General features: G+C 46.8%; 1 protein-coding gene across 1 annotated transcript in view; it reads right to left on the reverse strand.

Moving 5' to 3' along the window:
* The window catches only part of LOC136573620 (alcohol dehydrogenase 1-like), a 33,627-nt gene extending 23,256 nt beyond the window's left edge, over window positions 1-10,371 (reverse strand). Inside the window, exons 1-2 of the mRNA XM_066574892.1 lie at window positions 10,308-10,371; window positions 5,661-5,762 (exon numbers count right to left, since the gene is read on the reverse strand). Of these exons, the coding sequence (XP_066430989.1) occupies window positions 5,661-5,762; window positions 10,308-10,325 (120 nt within the window). The 5' untranslated portion in view covers window positions 10,326-10,371. The remainder of the gene's footprint in view (window positions 1-5,660; window positions 5,763-10,307) is intronic.
* Window positions 10,372-19,196: the final 8,825 nt, after the last annotated feature.

Here is a 19,196-nt window from a genome sequence, read left to right on the forward strand (position 1 = left end):
AGCTCTGATACATCATTACATTACATCAATTTCCTAAGGCAATAAAGACTAAACATTAGAGATGAGCGAGCACCAAAATGCTCGGGTGCTCATTACTCGGGATGAAAATTTTGCGATGCTCGAGGGTTCGTTTTGAATAACGAACCCCATTGAAGTCAATGGGCGACCCGAGCATTTCTGTATATCGCCGATGCTCGCTAAGGTTTCCAATTGTGAAAATCTGGGCATCTCAAGAAAGTGATGGGAACGACACAGCAACGGATAGGGCAAGCGAGGGGCTACATGTTGGGCTGCATCTCAAGTTCCCAGGTCCCACTATTAAGCCACAATAGCGGCAAGAGTGCCCCCCCCCCCTCCCAACAATTTTTACTTCTGAAAAGCCCTCATTAGCAATGCATACCTTAGCTAAGCACCACACTACCTCCAACAAAGCACAATCACTGCCTGCATGACACTCCGCTGCCACTGCATGGGTGGCTTCCTGGAACCCACCGGCGGTACATAAATATATCCCATTGCAGTGCCCAGCACAGCTGATGTAATGTCATGTTAAATGCAGGTGGACTTCGGCCCACACTGCATGCCCCAGTCAGACTGGGATTCTTTAGAAGTGGACACATGCAGTTACAACTCCGTGTGGACCGACAGCATGGGTGGGTCCCAGGAAGCCACCGGCGGTACATAAATATATCCCATTGCAGTGCCCAGCACAGCTGATGTAACGTCAGCTTTAATGCAGGTGGGCAAAAAATTAATTGGATTACACTGTAGGCGAGGGCCCCCAAAAATTGGTGTACCAACAGTACTAATGTACCTCAGAAAAATTGCCCATGTCCAACCAAGAGGGCAGGTGAAACCCATTAATCGCTTTAGTTAATGTGGCTTAATTTGTAACTAGGCCTGGAGGCAGCCCAGTTAAAATAAAAATTGGTTCAGGTGAAAGTTTCAACGCTTTAATGAGCATTGAAACATAAAAAAATTGTTTACAAAAATTATATGACTGAGCCTTGTGGGCCTAAGAAAAATTGCCCGTTCGGCGTGATTACGTGAGGTTTCAGGAGTAGGAGCAGGAGGAGGAGGATGAATAGAATACACAGATTGATGAAGCTAAAAGGTCCCCGTTTTTGATGGTGATAGAGAACAATGCTTCCATCCGCGGGTGCAGCCTACGTATTGTTTAGGTATCGCTGATGTCCGCTGGTGGAGAAGAGAAGTCTGGGGAAATCCAGGCTTTGTTTATCTTGATGAGTGTAAGCCTGTCGGCACTGTCGGTTGACAGGCGGGTACGCTTATCCGTGATGATTCCCCCAGCCTCACTAAACACCCTCTCTGACAAGACGCTAGCCGCAGGACAAGCAAGCACCTCCAGGGCATACAGCGTGAGTTCAGGCCACGTGTCCAGCTTCGACACCCAGTAGTTGTAGGGGGCAGAGGCGTCACGGAGGACAGTCGTGCGATCGGCTACGTACTCCCTCACCATCCTTTTACAGTGCTCCCGCCGACTCAGCCTTGACTGGGGAGCGGTGACACAGTCTTGCTGGGGAGCCAGAAAGCTGTCAAAGGCCTTAGAGAGTGTTACCCTGCCTTTGCTGTACATGCTGCCTGATCTCCGCGCCTGCCCTGCTACCTGGCCCTCGGAACTGCGCCTTCGGCCACTAGCGCTGTCGGATGGGAATTTTACCATCAGTTTGTCCGCCAGGGTTCTGTGGTGTAGCATCACTCTCGAACCCCTTTCCTCTTCGGGTATGAGAGTGGAAAGGTTCTCCTTATACTGTGGGTCGAGCAGTGTGTACACCCAGTAATCCGTAGTGGCCAGAATGCGTGTAACGCGAGGGTCACGAGAAAGGCATCCTAACATGAAGTCAGCCATGTGTGCCAGGGTACCTGTACGCAACACATGGCTGTCCTCACTAGGAAGATGACTTTCAGGATCCTCTTCCTCCTCCTCCTCCTCCGGCCATACACGCTGAAAGGATGACAGGCAAGCAGCATGGGTACCCTCAGCAGTGGGCCAAGCTGTCTCTTCCCCCTCCTCCTCATGCTCCTCCTCCTCCTCAACGCGCTGAGATATAGACAGGAGGGTGCTCTGACTATCCAGCGACATACTGTCTTCCCCCGCCTCCGTTTCCGAGCGCAAAGCGTCTGCCTTTATGCTTGCAGGGAACTTCTCAAGAGGCATAGCAGAGGAATGGTGATGCTAATGATTGCAGCATCGCCGCTCACCATCTGGGTAGACTCCTCAAAGTTTCCAAGGACCTGGCAGATGGCTGCCAACCAGGCCCACTCTTCTGAAAAGAATTGAGGAGGCTGACTCCCACTGCGCCGCCCATGTTGGAGTTGGTATTCCACTATAGCTCTACGCTGCTCATAGAGCCTGGCCAACATGTGGAGCGTAGAGTTCCACTGTGTGGGCACGTCGCACAGCAGTCGGTGCACTGGCAGATTAAACCGATGTTGCAGGGTGGCAGCGTCCGTGTGGGACTTGCGAAAATGTGCGCAGAGCTGGCGCACCTTTCCGAGCAGGTCTGACAAGCGTGGGTAGCTTTTCAGAAAGCGCTGAACCACCAAATTAAAGATGTGGGCCAGGCATGGTACGTGCGTGAGGCTGCCGAGCTGCAGAGCCGCCACCAGGTTACGGCCGTTGTCACACACGACCATGCCCGGTTGGAGGCTCACCGGCCCAAGCCAGCAGTCGGTCTGCTCTGTCAGACCCTGCAGCAGTTCGTAGGCCATGTGCCTCTTCTCTCCTAAGCTGAGTAGTTTCAGCACGACCTGCTGACGCTTGCCCACCCGTGCCGCGCGACACCGACTGCTGGCGACGTGCTGCTGCTGACACATCTTGATTGCGAGACAGAGGTTGCATAGGAGGAGGAGGAGGAGGGTGGTTTAGTGGAGGAAGCATACACCTCCGCAGATACCACCACCGAGCTGGGGCCCGCAATTCTGGGGGTGGGTAGGACGTGAGCGGTCCCAGGCTCTGACTCTGTCGCAGCCTCCACTAAATTCACCCAATGTGCCGTCAGGGAGATGTAGTGGCCCTGCCCGCCTGTGCTTGTCCATGTGTCCATTGTTAAGTGGACCTTGGCAGTAACCACGTTGGTGAGGGCGCGTACAATGTTGCGGGAGACGTGGTCGTGCAGGGCTGGGACGGCACATCGAGAAAAGTAGTGGCGACTGGGAACTGAGTAGCGCGGGGCCGCAGCCGCCATGATACCTTTGAAAGCCTCCGTTTCCACAACCCTATACGGCAGCATCTCCAGGCTGATAAATTTGGCTATGTACACGTTTAACGCTTGAGCGTGCGGGTGCATGGCGGTGTGCTTGCGCTCCAACACTTGCGCTAGCAACGGCTGGACGGTGCGCTGAGAGACATTGGTGGATGGGGCCGAGGAAAGCGGAGGTGAGGGTGTGGGTGCAGGCCAGGAGACGTTAGTGCCTGTGTCCTGAGAGGGGGGTTGGATCTCAGTGGCAGGTTGGGGCACAGGGGGAGAGGCAGCGGTGCAAACCGGAGGCGGTGAACGGCCTTCGTCCCACCTTGTGGGGTGCTTGGCCATCATATGTCTGCGCATGCTGGTGGTGGTGAGGCTGGTGGTGGTGGCTCCCCGGCTGATCTTGGCACAACAAAGGTTGCACACCACTGTTCGTCCGTCGCCTGCACTCTCAGTGAAAAACTGCCAGACCATTGAGCACCTCGGCCTCTGCAGGGTGGCATGGCGCGAGGGGGCGCTTTGGGAAACAGTTGGTGGATTATTCGTTCTGGCTCTGCCTCTACCCCTGGCCACCGCACTGCCTCTTCCAACCTGCCCTGATGCTGCACTTGCCTCCCCCTCTGAAGACCTGTCCTCAGTAGGCGTAGCAAACCAGGTGGGGTCAGTCACCTCATCGTTCTGCTGCTCTTCCTCCGAATCCTCTGTGCGCTCCTCCCTCGGACTTACTCCAATTACTACTACCTGAGTGATAGACAACTGTGTCTCATCGTCATCGTCCTCCTCACCCACTGAAAGCTCTTGAGACAGTTGCCGGAAGTCCCCAGCCTCATCCCCCGGACCCCGGGAACTTTCCAAAGGTTGGGCATCGGTCACGACAAACTCCTCCAGTGGGAGAGGATTCGGAACCATTGCTGCCCATTCTGGGCAGGGGCCTGAGAACAGTTCCTGGGAGTCTGCCTGCTCCTCAGATTGTGTCATTGTAATGGAGTGAGGAGGCTGGGAGGAAGGAGGAGCAGCAGCCAGAGGATTCAGAGTTGCAGCAGTGGACGGCGCAGAACTCTGGGTGGTCGATAGATTGCTGGATGCACTTTCTGCCATCCACGACAGGACCTGCTCACGCTGCTCATTTTCTAATAAAGGTCTACTGCGTGGACCCATTAATTGTGAGATGAATGTGGGGACGCCAGAAACGTGCCTCTCTCCTAATCCCGCAGCAGTCAGCTGCGATACACCTGGATCAGGAGCTCGGCCTGTGCCCACACCCTGACTTGGGCCTCCGCGTCCTCGCCCGCGTCCACGTCCTCTAGGCCTACCCCTACCCCTCAGCATGGTGTATTACCAGTAGTGCAGAAACAGAACGCTGTAATTAAATGTGCCGCTTATTGGCCTGTGGTTGGAGGCTGACTTCGCTTACGGAACGCACAGCAGAGCCAGGAAAGAATTTTGCGCAAGCCTGCTGTAACACTTAGCTGGCTGCGTATTAATTAGGACTACTACCCCCTGCAGAGACGCAGTACACTCAGGACGGTCACAGGCAGCCCAAATAGAATGTTTTTTCCCAAATTTTTTTGGAAAAGCCCACTGCCTATATAGACAGTATATCTCTTTCACTGTCCCTGCCTCACCACTACTGGCCCTGGACTATGTAAAATTACTGCAGACTGTTTCCCTCTGGACAGGATGACAGCGGTGATGTAAAGGCCAACGCAGAGCCAGGAAAGAATTTTGCGCAAGCCTGCTGTAACACTTAGCTGGCTGCGTATTAATTAGGACTACTACCCCCAGCAGAGACGCAGTACACTCAGGACGGTCACAGTCAGCCCAAATAGAATGTTTTTTCCCAAATTTTTTTGGAAAAGCCCACTGCCTATATAGACAGTATATGTCTTTCACCTTTTTCACTGTCCCTGCCTCAGCAGTACTGGCCCTATACTATGTAAAATTACTGCAGACTGAGGACGCAATGCTCTGCACGGCCGATATACAAAAAAAAAAAAATGTGCAACACTGCAAAAAGCAGCCTCAACAGTACTGCACACGGTCAGATGTGGCCCTAAGAAGGACCGTTGGGGTTCTTGAAGCCTAAAATAACTCCTAACACTCTCCCTATAGCAACTCCAGCAAGACAGCACTTTCCCTGAACTATGTCAGAATGCATCTGTGGCGAGCCACGGGAGGGGCCGATTTATATACTCAGGTGACACCTGATCTCCCCAGCCACTCACTGCAGGGGGGTGGTATAGGGCTTGAACGTCGCAGGGGGAAGTTGTAATGCCTTCCCTGTCTTTCTATTGGCCAGAAAAGCGCGCTAACGTCTCAGAGATGAAAGTGAAAGTAACTCGAACATCGCGTGGTGCTCGCCTCTAGTAACGAGCATCTCGAACACGCTAATACTCGAACGAGTATCAAGCTCGGGCGAGTACGTTCGCTCATCTCTACTAAACATACTACCTTTATCCGAACTTCATGTACTTTTGGTGGTTGTACCTCCACTTCTTCAATGGTAAGTGGCTGACCTGCGCCCCAAGCAACAGCTGCTCTGCATTTTATAGCCTGCAAGACAGTTACTAGTATGTATGAGTTAATTAACTATATGATGAACGCTTTCTGTACAAAATACACACAGAATTACGTAAGTGCACAAAAATAATAATAACGGAAGAATCTATTAAGACTGACATTTCATACAGAGATCTTAATTTGAAGTGCATTGGATTAAGGTGTGCCAAATTTATTAACCTTTTAACGACTCTTTTTTTTGCCTCTGCTTTTACTCCCCACTTTTAAGAAATTATAACACTTTTAGTTATCCATCGGCTTAGCTGTCGGAAGGCTTGTTTTTTGTTTAACAAGTTGTATTGTTAATGGTACTATTTAGTAAACCATATAATGTACTGAAAAACGTTAAAAAAAAATTTAAGTGGTGTCAAATGAAAAATAAAACTCAATACTGTCACCTGGGGAAAAAGTCTTGTTTCTACATAGTACACACTACAGCAAAAATAGCACGATAACTTTTTTCTATGGGTAGGTTCAATTACTACTATATTAAATTTAGTAAATCCTATATGAAGACAACTATAGTCCCACCAAAAATGTCAGTCGCACACATCAACCAATATAACAAACCCAAAATATATGTCCAAGACAGGACTGCAGAGATTATTATTAAAAAATTTTTATTGAGAATTATATATATAATAAAAGCATTAAAAAACAGAACATGAAGGAAATGCAGCACCAATACAAGTTCCCAAAGAAAATGATACTCATATTAACCAACAATCAATGTCCTGCACATAATAAAGTGTTACACCATAACCGAGGATCTGGAAATTCCTGCACACGTTTGACCCTCAGGGTGGCTTTACACGAGCGTGTTTTTGTGCATGCGTACGCGCACAAAAACACGCATCTATAAGCCACAATGCATTCCCTATGGTGTGTTCACATGTCCTTACTTTGCAGTTGCGTGCCTGCAAAGATAGGACATGCATGCACCATAGGGAATGCATGCATTGTTTTCAATGGAGCCGCGGCTACTGCCGGCTGCTGCATTGAAAACAATGTTCTGCCGTCACCCCTGCATTGTTTTTCCTGGAAGGGCTTTACATATAAGCCCTTCCCTGAAAAACAAGAAATTTTGTGTTAAAAAAAAATAAACTAACCTATCCGCCACTGCCTTGTCCCCCGCGGGGATGCAGAACACATCTGCCACATGCGGCAGATGTTTCCTTCATCCCCGCTAATAAAAAGAATTCCCTGCTGCTACATCTGCCACATCTGTGACAGATGCAGCAGAGGAATTCATCTATTCCCTACCGCAGCTGTCACACATGATAGCTGTGGTAGAGAATCCTGCTGCCAGCATCTCCGTCATTGGACTTCAGGGAAGGCCTTTAAATACAAGCCCTTCCCTGAAAATCCAATAAAGTAGTCTAAAAAAATAAAATACTCACCTTCCTTCAGCTGCTGGGGCTCAGTGGTGACTTCTGGTGCTGTCCCTGGCTCTGTGGATAGCTCAGAACTACAGAGACGGGGACAGCTCCAGAAGTCGCCGCCGAGCCCCGGCATCTGAAGGGAGGTGAGAGGTTTTTTTGCTTGTTTTTTTTTTTTTACACTTTTTTCATGGTTAATAGCTACTTAATAGTTTATGCAACATGATCACTCAAAGCTGTCACTCAAACTGCCGTTTGAGCGATCTTTGAGCGATCATCGGGCCATGTAAATGGACCTTTAGTCTCCTGAGCTCAGCTTACTTCTAAACAATTTAATTTGGAGTACAATAGCATATTGTGTAGCAAATATCGGTTTGCACTTACACCAGGTAGGAAGGGAAGACTAGGAGTCAGGGATAGGAAAGGCGGCCTGGACCTCTCCACCTTCAGGGGTGATCTCCAGGTAAGTGACATTTTAGCTCATCCAAGTTCAGGGTCGGGTTCCTTCTCATCCGTTGCACCGAGTTCAGTCTTCACCTTGGAGGTAGCTGTCTATCCTGCTGGGTGGTTTCACTCGGCAGGCTGATACAATGGGTCCACAATCACATTGTTACAGTACACCGAGGCCAGGGACCCTGCTGATTCTCACCACGGAAAACTGCCGGAGATGTTTCAGGAGCTTACAGTACAGCAACAGAGACAGGTACAGATTCTGACTTCATATCATGAGTGCCTGACTCGACGGTATCATGGCTGCCAGGATGGCATCACAGCCCTCTACTAGTACGGCTGTCACTGCGTTGGTTCCCTCTGTGGTCACCACTTCTGGTCTCGAATAAGATTTTACAGAAGAGAAGGATCTTCCAGGCGAGACCTTTACCCACTCCACATACAGACCACTCCAGCAAGCCTGAACCCATGCAGATCAACCGGATTTGTCTGTCTCAGAGAGTGCAGTAGTGTAGGCTACACTGCACGACGCCTGGTCATCTGGTGAGTGAGTGTCCCCACAGACCGGGAAAACACTGCCACATTGGAGAGGCAGCCCTGGGTGAGGATGGCTCCTCTAACCAATTTACCAGTAAACCTGTTCCTGTCCGGTGTTCAGGTTTCTGTGGTGGCCTTTCTTGACTCCGATGCCACTGGGAACTTTCTGCAAAAAAACTTTGTTGACCAACATCGGTTTCCCATTTGGCATCTCAAGAGCCCTCTGGTGGTCACTATGGTTGATGACAGTGTCCTGTCCGAGGTCATCCAGTGGACCATGGACCCCTTAGAACTGAGAGTTGGCACTCTTCATTCCAAGATGATTTTCTTCTTGGTACCTCCTGGGGCTCCTAGTTCGCTACTCCTGGGTTTACACTGGCTGCGGGATCATAATCCTTCTCTGAATTGGAAAATGGGTGAGGTGCTCGAGTGGGGAGGGACCTGTCAGTCCAGTGCCTGTGTCCAGTCACCTGCAATCCAATGGTTAGGTGGAGCGGGTGAACCAAATTCTGTCAAGGTACCTACGTCACTTTACTAATGGCCATCATAATGATTGTGTCAGTCTTCTGCCATAGGCAGAGTTTTCTTACAACCAGAATGTTAGTGATTCCACTAAGACCTCCCCTTTCTCGTCCGTTGCCCAGAGTTCCAGCCTGTGCGCAGTCTTAGCTTCAGAGTCAACGGTGGGTCCACAATCACATTGTTACATCATTATATAAGACAGACCTCATTGCCGATTGCAAATTGGGATAATTAACTGTATATTTAGTTTTAAATGTGATTCATTTATTGTTAGTTAAGTAGAAATAGCAATTTATTTAATAGTCCTTTGATTCCCTCCAAATCATCTGAATGGCATACGATGTGAACCCTTTTTCCAACCAGTAAGAAACCTAACACATGATAATCAGCATACATGTGGGGCTAGTTTTTATCAGTATCACTAACTTTACACCCAAAATAAAGTTCATCACACGTTTTTGCAAGTGGCATAAAATTTTGCCCCTGATTCTTGAATGTTAGTTCACAACACACATGACAGAAATTGGATGATTCAAACACTTGGTTTTAAGCCGCAGAAATCCTGCAGGGATAAACTAAAAAGTCCCCTTTGGTGGTCATGGAAAAATGCGCTTTTTACCGCGTTTTTCTGTGGTCTCTAGTAATACTATATTAATGGAGACCTCCCACTGCAGAAAACGCAGTACAATAGAGCATGCCACAAATTTTTTCCAGCGGATTTAAATCCACGGCAGAATCCCGCATGTGAGGACTGAGCTATTAGGTTCAATAGAACCTAATAGCTGCGTTATTTCACCGCGGATTTACGCCACGGGGAATGCGGCATAAATCCATCCGTGGGCGTTAGCCCTAAGAACTAAAGAAACAATTAAAATAATAAAAAAACAAACAAAACACAACAGAAAAACAAACACTTATGCTAACAGACTCACTGCCAGCTGCATAGTGGCTTTCTACTAACAAAACGATGCAATATCTAAACAGGTCTGGACATGAATAAAGCTGCATAATCTTGATATTTTGTCTATCGGCATAACAGAAGACCTCATTCCTCTAATCATATACTGAATAGGACACTAAATATAAAAGTAATTCATCCAAGGGCAACCCATAAAGAACACCTAAATTAAAAAGAAGAAATAATTGTCACAAAAAACCTGCCTGATGGAAAAATTCTAACAACATATTTGAATTCAGGAGGTGAAATACTACAAGAATCACCATTAAATATTCTTGTAAAAAAATCATGTTGGCCAGTGTAATCATTCCAAAGAATAAAGAAATAGATAAATAACAAATTGCTGGTTCTTTCAAATTTGAATGATAATTCAATGTTTAGCGTAAACACGGCCAATGAAAGATAATTTGTTCACATATTGTTCATTTCCTGCAAGCATGAAAATCATTCTGTTTAAATACCGATCGTTCAGCAGTTCTCTTTCACCAGTACAGCAAACTGAACGATCCTCTAAAAAATGAAACCATTTATCTGTGTGTTTAAACTGACCGTCCAAACAAACTGTGACGTTTCGCTCATTCGCTCGGGAGACCGATTTCTTGCTTCATCTAAAAGTGCCCTTATTTACACTGAAGCTTAACTCACTGGTCTCTCTAATATATCTAGTAAAACTGCTATGAACTCGGCTCTTACTTTTCCTGCAGTATCCATTCTTACAATGGAATGTTCTTGTTAGCAGTAGAACAGATCACGCAGCGTCTCCTCTACACCGTTCCTCTTCCTAAACCCACCCTCAGTCACCTGATACTAAACCCTCAGCCCCTGCCAATGTAACATGCTGAGCTCAGGGCGTTCATCGTTACACAATGTCATCTGGTATCAGATTAATTATTTTAATAGACCAAACCAATCAATGCAGGGTTAAGGAACAGGTGAAAGATCATTAAAGAACATGTTAACAGCTAATGCAGACATACAAGCTGTCCATTAAAATGTCTATCCAGGGGCAAAAGTGGCTTCCAGCCCTACATGAGTATATATATATATGTGTGGAGCAGCTTGTTCCTGCACAAAATAACCAAAGGAAATCAATTTAATTAATTTGAATTAACATAATAAGCAGATCATTTGTGTGTGCAAATGCACACAAAAAAATAGTAATTTTGTGCATATATGCGCAGCAAATGTGCAGATTTTTTGCATATGTCATGCACATTCAGGAACATGCATTGATTTCACAGATGTGTACCAAGATAGCTCCTGCCACATATTTTTTCATACAATCTCCCATCACATAAAAAAACAAACCTATTGAGATCTATTCAAAATTTGTGCGCGCAATATGCTACGCAAGTACGCTCATGTGAACAAACCCTGAAGGTTGAACACATACTGAATCAAATCATGGATTTGTGGAATTTAATGACAGATAGCTCTGTTGTACTGCATAAGGTAAGGCAAGATATCAACACTGTACATGGTACACTAGGTTAAGACTCTGTATGCAGTTTCCCTACCACTCACTCGTCTCTGGAGGAGGACAGTTTTTCACCTCTCACCATAGACTGTATTAGTCTATTACCTTTTTTCTACCATCCTGAATTCCTATTCATTGCAGTGGCCCTAAAGTATACACAGTGTACTGTACTGTTTATGTAGAGAGATTGTGTTAGCGCAATATTCGCTTTTCGATATACTGTGGGTGCCATATTAGATAAGAATAATGTACAGGTCTGGAGACCCTTTCAAAGACCACACGTCTTGCATCATGTGTCCCAAAAGAGTCCGCCTTTATTTAGGCGGGTAAAAGTTTAAATAAGGTTTCAACACAGGAAGTTAGGTCATTTAGGATACAGTTACATTACTTTGTGTGCTGATAGGTCATTCTCAGAGGGAGGTATTTGTGAGGTAGCTGTGAGATCATTCACCCGGGAGGAGCTTCCCTTGAGCATGCTCTATTCATTCTTGACTTGTGGTAGGAAGGGAATACTTCCTATCTCTCTCTTACAGTCAGCCATTTCCTGTCCCTTTGCACAAAGACATTCCTAGATAAGTTCTTTGCTGGTTAGAACCGGTTTGACCACTTTATGGACACAAAGCTCTGCTCCTTCAATTCTTGTGGAGGTGGGGGGGGAAGGGCGATGTTCCCTTCCCCCAGAGGATTAGATTATAAACACAATATAGTATCTTCACAGTTGACAAAAGAAAATACAGACAAAATGGTGAACCTATCAGTCATCTCCCACAATTGTGTATGCCTCCAACAAGGCCATCTAAAGTTTTAAAGGGCCACTCCAGCAAAAACTAATTTTCCCATCCCTACTGGATCGACCGCTCTCAGTTGAGTAGTGCCACTCAAGGAATTAGAGTTACACTATCAGCAATAGATTCAACATGGCCGTGGCTACCAAGCTCTGCAGCCAGTCCTGCTGACCCAAAGACATTGCAGGTCTTTTTTAAATAACTGAAAAGTTAATAAAAGTTGAAAATATATATGTAATACATGATAAGTTCTATCAAATAATAATATAGTTTAATTGCAGTTTATCATTGAAAGTCAATGGTGCAATAGTGCCATCTATAATTATAAATCTCTAATGCACTGGACATTATGGTGTGTGGTCCATACCTTCAGACCAATTCCTTATCTGCATTCTCATTCTATTGCCTTATTTATATCAGTCTATATATATAAAGGTGAAACCACCTCACTCACTCACTGATTCGCCACTTATTCTCTAACTTCCCAATGTCGAACAATCATGAAATTTGGCAGGAGCCATCTTTATGGCCTAAATAGGAAAAGTAAAGGGGTCACAACTCGAAAATTCAATGCTACGTGCAAAAGTATTGGCGCCCCTGTGTAATGTACCTGTTATGTTCGTGTGGGCAAATAAGCATCGGGCCTACACAAACATGACCCGAAGACACGGGTTAGGGGAACCTGACCCTGTGCTGCAGGGAAGATGACTTGGTCCTACCTACAAGCAGAGCAATCACCTCAATAGAGGCGGCCCCAAACTGGAACTTCGGCCCTGCTCTCCCTGAAAGGGTGATACTCACAACCAGGCGGAACTGACACACTAAATGCACAAACTCACTTACCACACAACCTCACATGCTAAAACAGATGGTAAAGCTGAATATAAAAGCCAGGGATTAGTTTATACATTGGTCAATGAACTTAAGCTGTTCTACTCTAGAAAGACACTAAACAGGCAGCACAGGACACTACACACACAGCAAGCTGCAAGCTGACCAGACACTACTCACACAGCAAGTTGCAAGCTGACCCTACTCACACAGCAGACAATACTAAGGAAATACAGCTTCCTCATTGCAGAGGGTCTGGGGTACATAACTACACCCAGACCCAGGAGATTGGCTGACCTAAACAACCACACCCAGCCAGCTCAATTGACCCTCATTTGTGCAGGTGTGCTCCTGGAACCCTGTAGAACAATAAACTCCAGCATCACAACCTAACAGTACCAAATCAAATTCTCTAACTTCCCGATGTCGTACAAACATGAAACTTGGCAGGAGCATTCCTTAGGTCCTAAATAGGAAAGGCAAAGGGGTCACAACTCGATTAGTCAATGCTATGTGCAAACATTTTGGCGCCCCTGTGTAATGTACCTAATCTAATTCTCTAACTTCCCGATGTAGTACAAACTTGAAATTTGGCACAGCCATTCTTTAGGTTATAAATAAAAAAAGTAGAGGGGTCACAACTTGATTATTCAATGCCAAGTGCTAATGTAAGTGCACTCCTATGTAATATAACTTCTCGGTGTCATACAGCGTAAAATTTGGCACAAGCAGTCTTTAGGTCCTAAATGAGGAGAATGGGAGGAGTGGCACATTCTGTAGAGGGATATCCATACATGCAGCCTGAGCAGAATCTAGCGCTCCTCTATGTGTATACATATTTTATTCCTCGGTTACTCTAAAGTAACCTTGACTTCATAAAAGTTTCCGTGTAAACACCAGTATCAAATTAACTTGGGCGAGTATTTCATATACAAAACTCTGCTGACACATATTAATTAAAATTACAACTCAAGTACTCGACATGATGTTAAAAGAAGTTAGAACGACTTTAATGTAATTTTTTTGAAGAATAGTTATACATTATAAAATATCACATATGGTTGTGTTCACATCTGCGCTGTGCACTCTATTTTTCTATTCCTTTCTAGAAGCAGAAAAACAGAATTTAATACTTCAAATACATTACATGACAGACACCAACAGACAATGACTATCCCATTGATTTATAATAGGATTGATTGGCTTTCGTTGTCTCCAACATTTTAGCAGATAATCAAGTGCTGCATGCTGCACTATTTTTTTCTGACAAATGTGAAATAATCTGTGATGACGACTATAAAACGGAACTTCCAACGCAGATGGGAACAGTGCCTTTTATTGACCACAAACTGCAGTAATTGTCTCCAAAAATAACTATAATAACAAAAGACAATCTGGTTATCATCACGCATCTGAAAATAACAATCGTCCATATTTTCATTCTATTATGATAAGAAAGTGTAACAAGGGGTCATCTTTCATATCTGAAATGTTGTCAGTCGTGACAGCTTATCAATGGTTGTAAATGTTCTCACAAAGATCCAAGGTCCAAGATCCAAGGCAGACTAATTGCTTATACAAGCACTGATCAACAATATAACAAGTTGATCAGTGCTTGTTTGTAGGATGTACACAGAATATAAGAATTGCCCTAATGAAGTTTACTATTTACAATTGTTCATACAATGATATATTTCCAGGTCGGCAGCACCTCAATGTGTACACTAGGGAATGCCTTGGTAACAAACGAGGATTTATATGACCACCACTTACAATGAAGTAAGTTCCAGGCTGGACCTGGGAGAGTCTATTGATCTCGTATGTCTGGACTTCTCTAAAGCATTTCACATCGTGCCGCATAATAGGTTGATATATAAAATGAGGCAGCTTGGATTGGGTGAAAACGCGAGTATCTGGGTAAACAACTGGCTCAGAGTTAGAAAGCATAGGGTGGTAATAAACGGTTCATACTCAGATTGGGCCACCGTTGCTAGTAGGGTAACACAGGGTTCAGTATTACGCCCCATTCTGTTCAATATATTTATCAACCACTAGAGAATTGTGAGCACACTTGTCCGAGCTTGATGCTCGTTCGAGCATTAGGGTACTTGAGATGCTCGTTACTCGAGACGCACACCACGCGGTACTCGAGTCAATTGCATTTCCTTGTTTAGCTCCATTTTCTAGCCAATAGACATGCGGGGAAGGCATTACCACTTCCTGCTGTAAAATGCCAGCCCTATCCCACCCCACAGTAGTGAGTGGCTGGGCCGATCAGGTGACCGCCAAGTACTTAAACTGGTCCAGCCCGCGGCTCGCCTCAGACGCATTCTGGGAGAGGGTAGGGAAAGTGCTGCTGCTGATATAGGGAAAGTGTTAGAGTAGGATCCTGTCTTCAAGAACCCCAACGGTCCTTCTCATGGCTACTCACTCTTCATAGTGTGCATTACTGTTGTGGCTGGCTGGGAGCAGTAGTGAACCAATTTTTTTTAAGCATCACGGGCTGTGCAGGCCATTTCAACTATAGCGTTCTCAGTCTGCAGCGCATTATGCAGAGTTTAGGGAAAGAGCTGCTTATATGGGGAAAGTATTAGAGTAGGATCTTAGGGCTACATCTGACCGTGTGCATTATAGTTGTGGCTTGCTGGGAGTTGTAGTGCATCAATTTTTGTATTACGCATCAAGGCCAGTTCCCAGCCTTTCAGTAATAGCGTTCTCAGCCTGAAGTGCCGTATAACCAGCTCTCACCGTGAAACTGCTCCCTAATAGAGATGAGCGAATATACTCGTTTCGAGTAATTACTCGATCGAGCACCACGATTTTTGAGTACTTCCGTACTTGGGTGAAAAAGATTCGGGGGGCGCCGGGGGGACAGGGGAAGGCGTGGCGGAGCGGGGGTTAGCAGCGGGGAACGGGGGGGGAGCCCTCTCTCTCCCTCTCCCGCCCACTCCCCGCTGCAACCCCGCACTCACCCATGGCGCCCCCCAAATCTTTTCGCCCGAGTACGGAAGTACTCGAAAATCGTGGCGCTCGGGTAAAAAAGGGGCGTGGCCGAGTAGGTTTGCTCATCTCTACTCCCTAACATTTCCTAGCCTACTGCAAACGACTTCATTTATACCGTTCTGCGTCTGCAGTGCATAACACAGAGTGTAGGGACACAGCCAGTTCTATAGGGAAAGTTATATACTAAACAGTCCTGATCCTCTGTGCAATAACCCCAATGCTCCTTCTTAGGGCTACATCTGACCGTGTGCATTATAGTTGTGGCTTGCTGGGAGTAGTAGTCCATCAATTTTTGTATTACGCATCTAGGCCTGTTCCCAGCCTTTCAGTAATAGCGTTCTCAGCCTGAAGTGCCATACAACCAGCTCTCACCGTGAAACTGCTCTCTAACATTTCCTAGCCTACTGCAAGCGAATTCATTTATACCGTTCTGTGTCTGCAGTGTATCAGACACAGAGTGTTGGGGCACAGCCACTTCTATAGGGAAAGTTATACACTATAGAGTCCTGATCCTCCATGCAAAAACCCCAACGCTCCTTCTTAGGGCTACATCTGAACGTGTGCATTATACTTGTGGCAGGCTGGGAGTTGTAGTGCTTCAATTTTTGCATTACGCATCTAGGCCAGTTCCCAGCCTTTCAGTAATAGCGCTCTCAGCCTGAAGTGCCGTACAACCAGCTCTCACCGTGAAAATGCTCTCTAACATTTCCTAGCCTATTGCAAGCAACTTCATTTATACTGTTCTGTGTCTGCAGTGCATTAGACACAGAGTGTTGGGGCACAGCCATTTCTATAGGGAAAGTAATACACTATACTGTCCTGATCCTCCGTGCAAGAACCCCAACGCTCCTTCTTAGGGCTACATCTGACCGTGTGCATTATAGTTGTGGCTTGCGGGGAGTAGTAGTGCATCAGTTTTTGTATTACACATCTAGGCCTGTTCCCAGCCTTTCAGTAATAGCGTTCTCAGCCTGAAGTGCAGTACAACCAGCTCTTACCGTGAAACTGCTCTCTAACATTTCCTAGCCTACAACTTCAGTTATACCGTTTTGTGTTTGCAGTGCATTAAACAGAGGTCTTACCGCTAAACAGTACTGTAATATTTCCTGGGCCACTGCAAAGTATTTCAGCTCTGCCGTTGTGCAGAGCGTCTCACAGTACCCTTTCCTTGATGGGGTTGAGATAGCCGCAGTTACCAGCACTATCCACTGGCTTTAGAGTCTTCTCTCATTCCATACAGCCTCTATTATTTACAAGTCTCTGCAAGCGGTAAATTACCCCTAGATATCAGCGCAAGACAGCGGGTTAATATTTTTAAGTCACAGCATAGAGCCTCCGCTATCTACAAGTCTCTGTATGTGCAGTGAATTAAGCCACAGTTGTCAGTGCTGTACAGTGGGCTAATTTATTTAGGCCCTGCTCTATTCTTAATCCGCCCTGATGAGAAGTAGGGGTAAGGGGCGAGGACATGGGCACGGACGTCCAAGTGAGGGTGTGGGCACAGGCCGAGTTCCTGGTCCAGGTGAATCACAGCCGGCTGCTGCGGGATTAGGAGAGAGGCAAGTTTCTGGGCTCCCCAGCTTCATATCACAATTTACAGGCCCGCGCGGTAGACCTTTATTACAAACAGAGCAGTGCGAACAGGTCCTGTCATGGATGGCAGAAAAAGCCTCCAGCAATGTATCGACCACCCAGTCTTCTACGCAGTCCACTACTCCCAGCCTAGGGACTGCAACTCTGAATCCTCTGGCTGCTCCTCCTTCCTCCCAGCCCCCTCACTCCATGAAAATGGCATATTTTGAGCAGGCAGACTCCCAGGAACTGTTCTTGGGTCCCTGCCATGAGTGGGAAAAAACGGTTTCTCTCCCATCTGAGGAGTTTGTCGTCACCGATGCCCAACCTTTGGAAAGTTCCCGGAGTCCAGGTGATGAGGCTGGGGACTTCCGGCAACTGTCCCAAGAGCTTTTTATGAATGAGGATGATGAGACACAGTTGTCTGTCAGTGAAGTAGTAGTAAGGGCAGTAAGTCAGATTCGGGAGAAGAGCAGCTGGATGATGAGGTGACTGCCCCACCTGGTTTGCTAAGCCTACTGAGGACAGGGCTTCAGAGGGGGAGGCAAGTGCAGCAGCAGGACAGGTTGGAAGAGGCAGTGGATTGGACAGGGGTAGAGGCAGGGTCAGAGCGAAGAATCCCCCAACTGTTTCCCAAAGCACCCCCTCGCGCCAAGCCTCCATGCAGAGGGCTAGGTGTTCAAAGGTGTGGATGTTTTTAGTGAGAGCGTGGACGACCAACGAACAGTGGTGTGCAACCTGTGTCACACCAAGATCAGCCGGGGAGCCACCACTACCAGCCTCACCACCACCAGCATGAGCAGGCATATGATGGCCAAGCACCCCACAAGGTGGGATGAAGGCCATTCACCGCCTCTGGGTCACACCACTGCCTCTTCCTCTGTGCCCCAACCTGCCTCACAGATTCAATCCCCTTCCCAGGACACAGGCACGAGTGCCTACCGGTCTGCACCCACACCCTCACCTCCAACGTCCTCCACTCCATCCAGCAATGTCTCTCAGAGTAGCGTTCATCTGTCGCTAACACAAGCGTTTGAGAGAAAGCGCAAATATGCCACCAGCCACCTGCACGCACAAGCTTTAAACGTGCACATTGCCAAATTAATCAGCCTGGAGATGCAGCCGTACAGGCTTATGGAAACGGAGGCTTTCAAAAACATGATGGCGTCGGCGGTCCTGCGCTACTCGGTCCCCAGTCACCACTATTTTTCCCGGTGTGCCGTTACAGCCCTACACCAGCACATCTCCCGCAACATAAATCATGCCCTCACCAACGCAGTTACTGGGAAGGTCCACTTAACCACGGACACGTTGTCAAGGAAAATTCTGCGTACAGCACCAATCAGGCCCACCCCAATGCCCCGCGGCCGGCGGTAAAGAAGAGACACCACACACGGAGGTCTGGTATAGTTCCTCACACGGGGACATGACTGCGCACTTTATTACAGATTACATGGGATCTTATACCCTTTGGTCTCATCACTAGGAATGGGTGATGGGCTCATTGGCTCAAATTCACTGCATAACCATATATGTAAAGTCCGGATTTCCGGCCTGAGACAGTGAAAGTTATATACGTAGTTGAACAGTCGTTATCTAGATATGGCGCTTCTGGGAAAACAGCCAAGTACACGGCCTTCGTGTTCGGTTCTGTATCATCTCTGAATTTCTGGAAACATCTCTCTCAGCCTTGCAAACTTTTGGAATATCTGATGTAAGGCGACATATAAGTTTTTCTCATTTTAGCATTGAATAGAACTTGCATACAGGTATAAAAGCATAAAAAAAATATGGCAATATATACATATACCCTCACAAACCCCCCTAAAAACTTATATGGAGATCAAGCACCAGGCCTTGCACTCTTCCTCGGTCGCCTCTCCCTTGCGTCAGGGTTTCTCCACTGCCCGTAAG

This window comes from Eleutherodactylus coqui, chromosome 7, assembly GCF_035609145.1.
Source record: "Eleutherodactylus coqui strain aEleCoq1 chromosome 7, aEleCoq1.hap1, whole genome shotgun sequence".
In the NCBI taxonomy this organism is placed as follows: domain Eukaryota; kingdom Metazoa; phylum Chordata; class Amphibia; order Anura; family Eleutherodactylidae; genus Eleutherodactylus; species Eleutherodactylus coqui.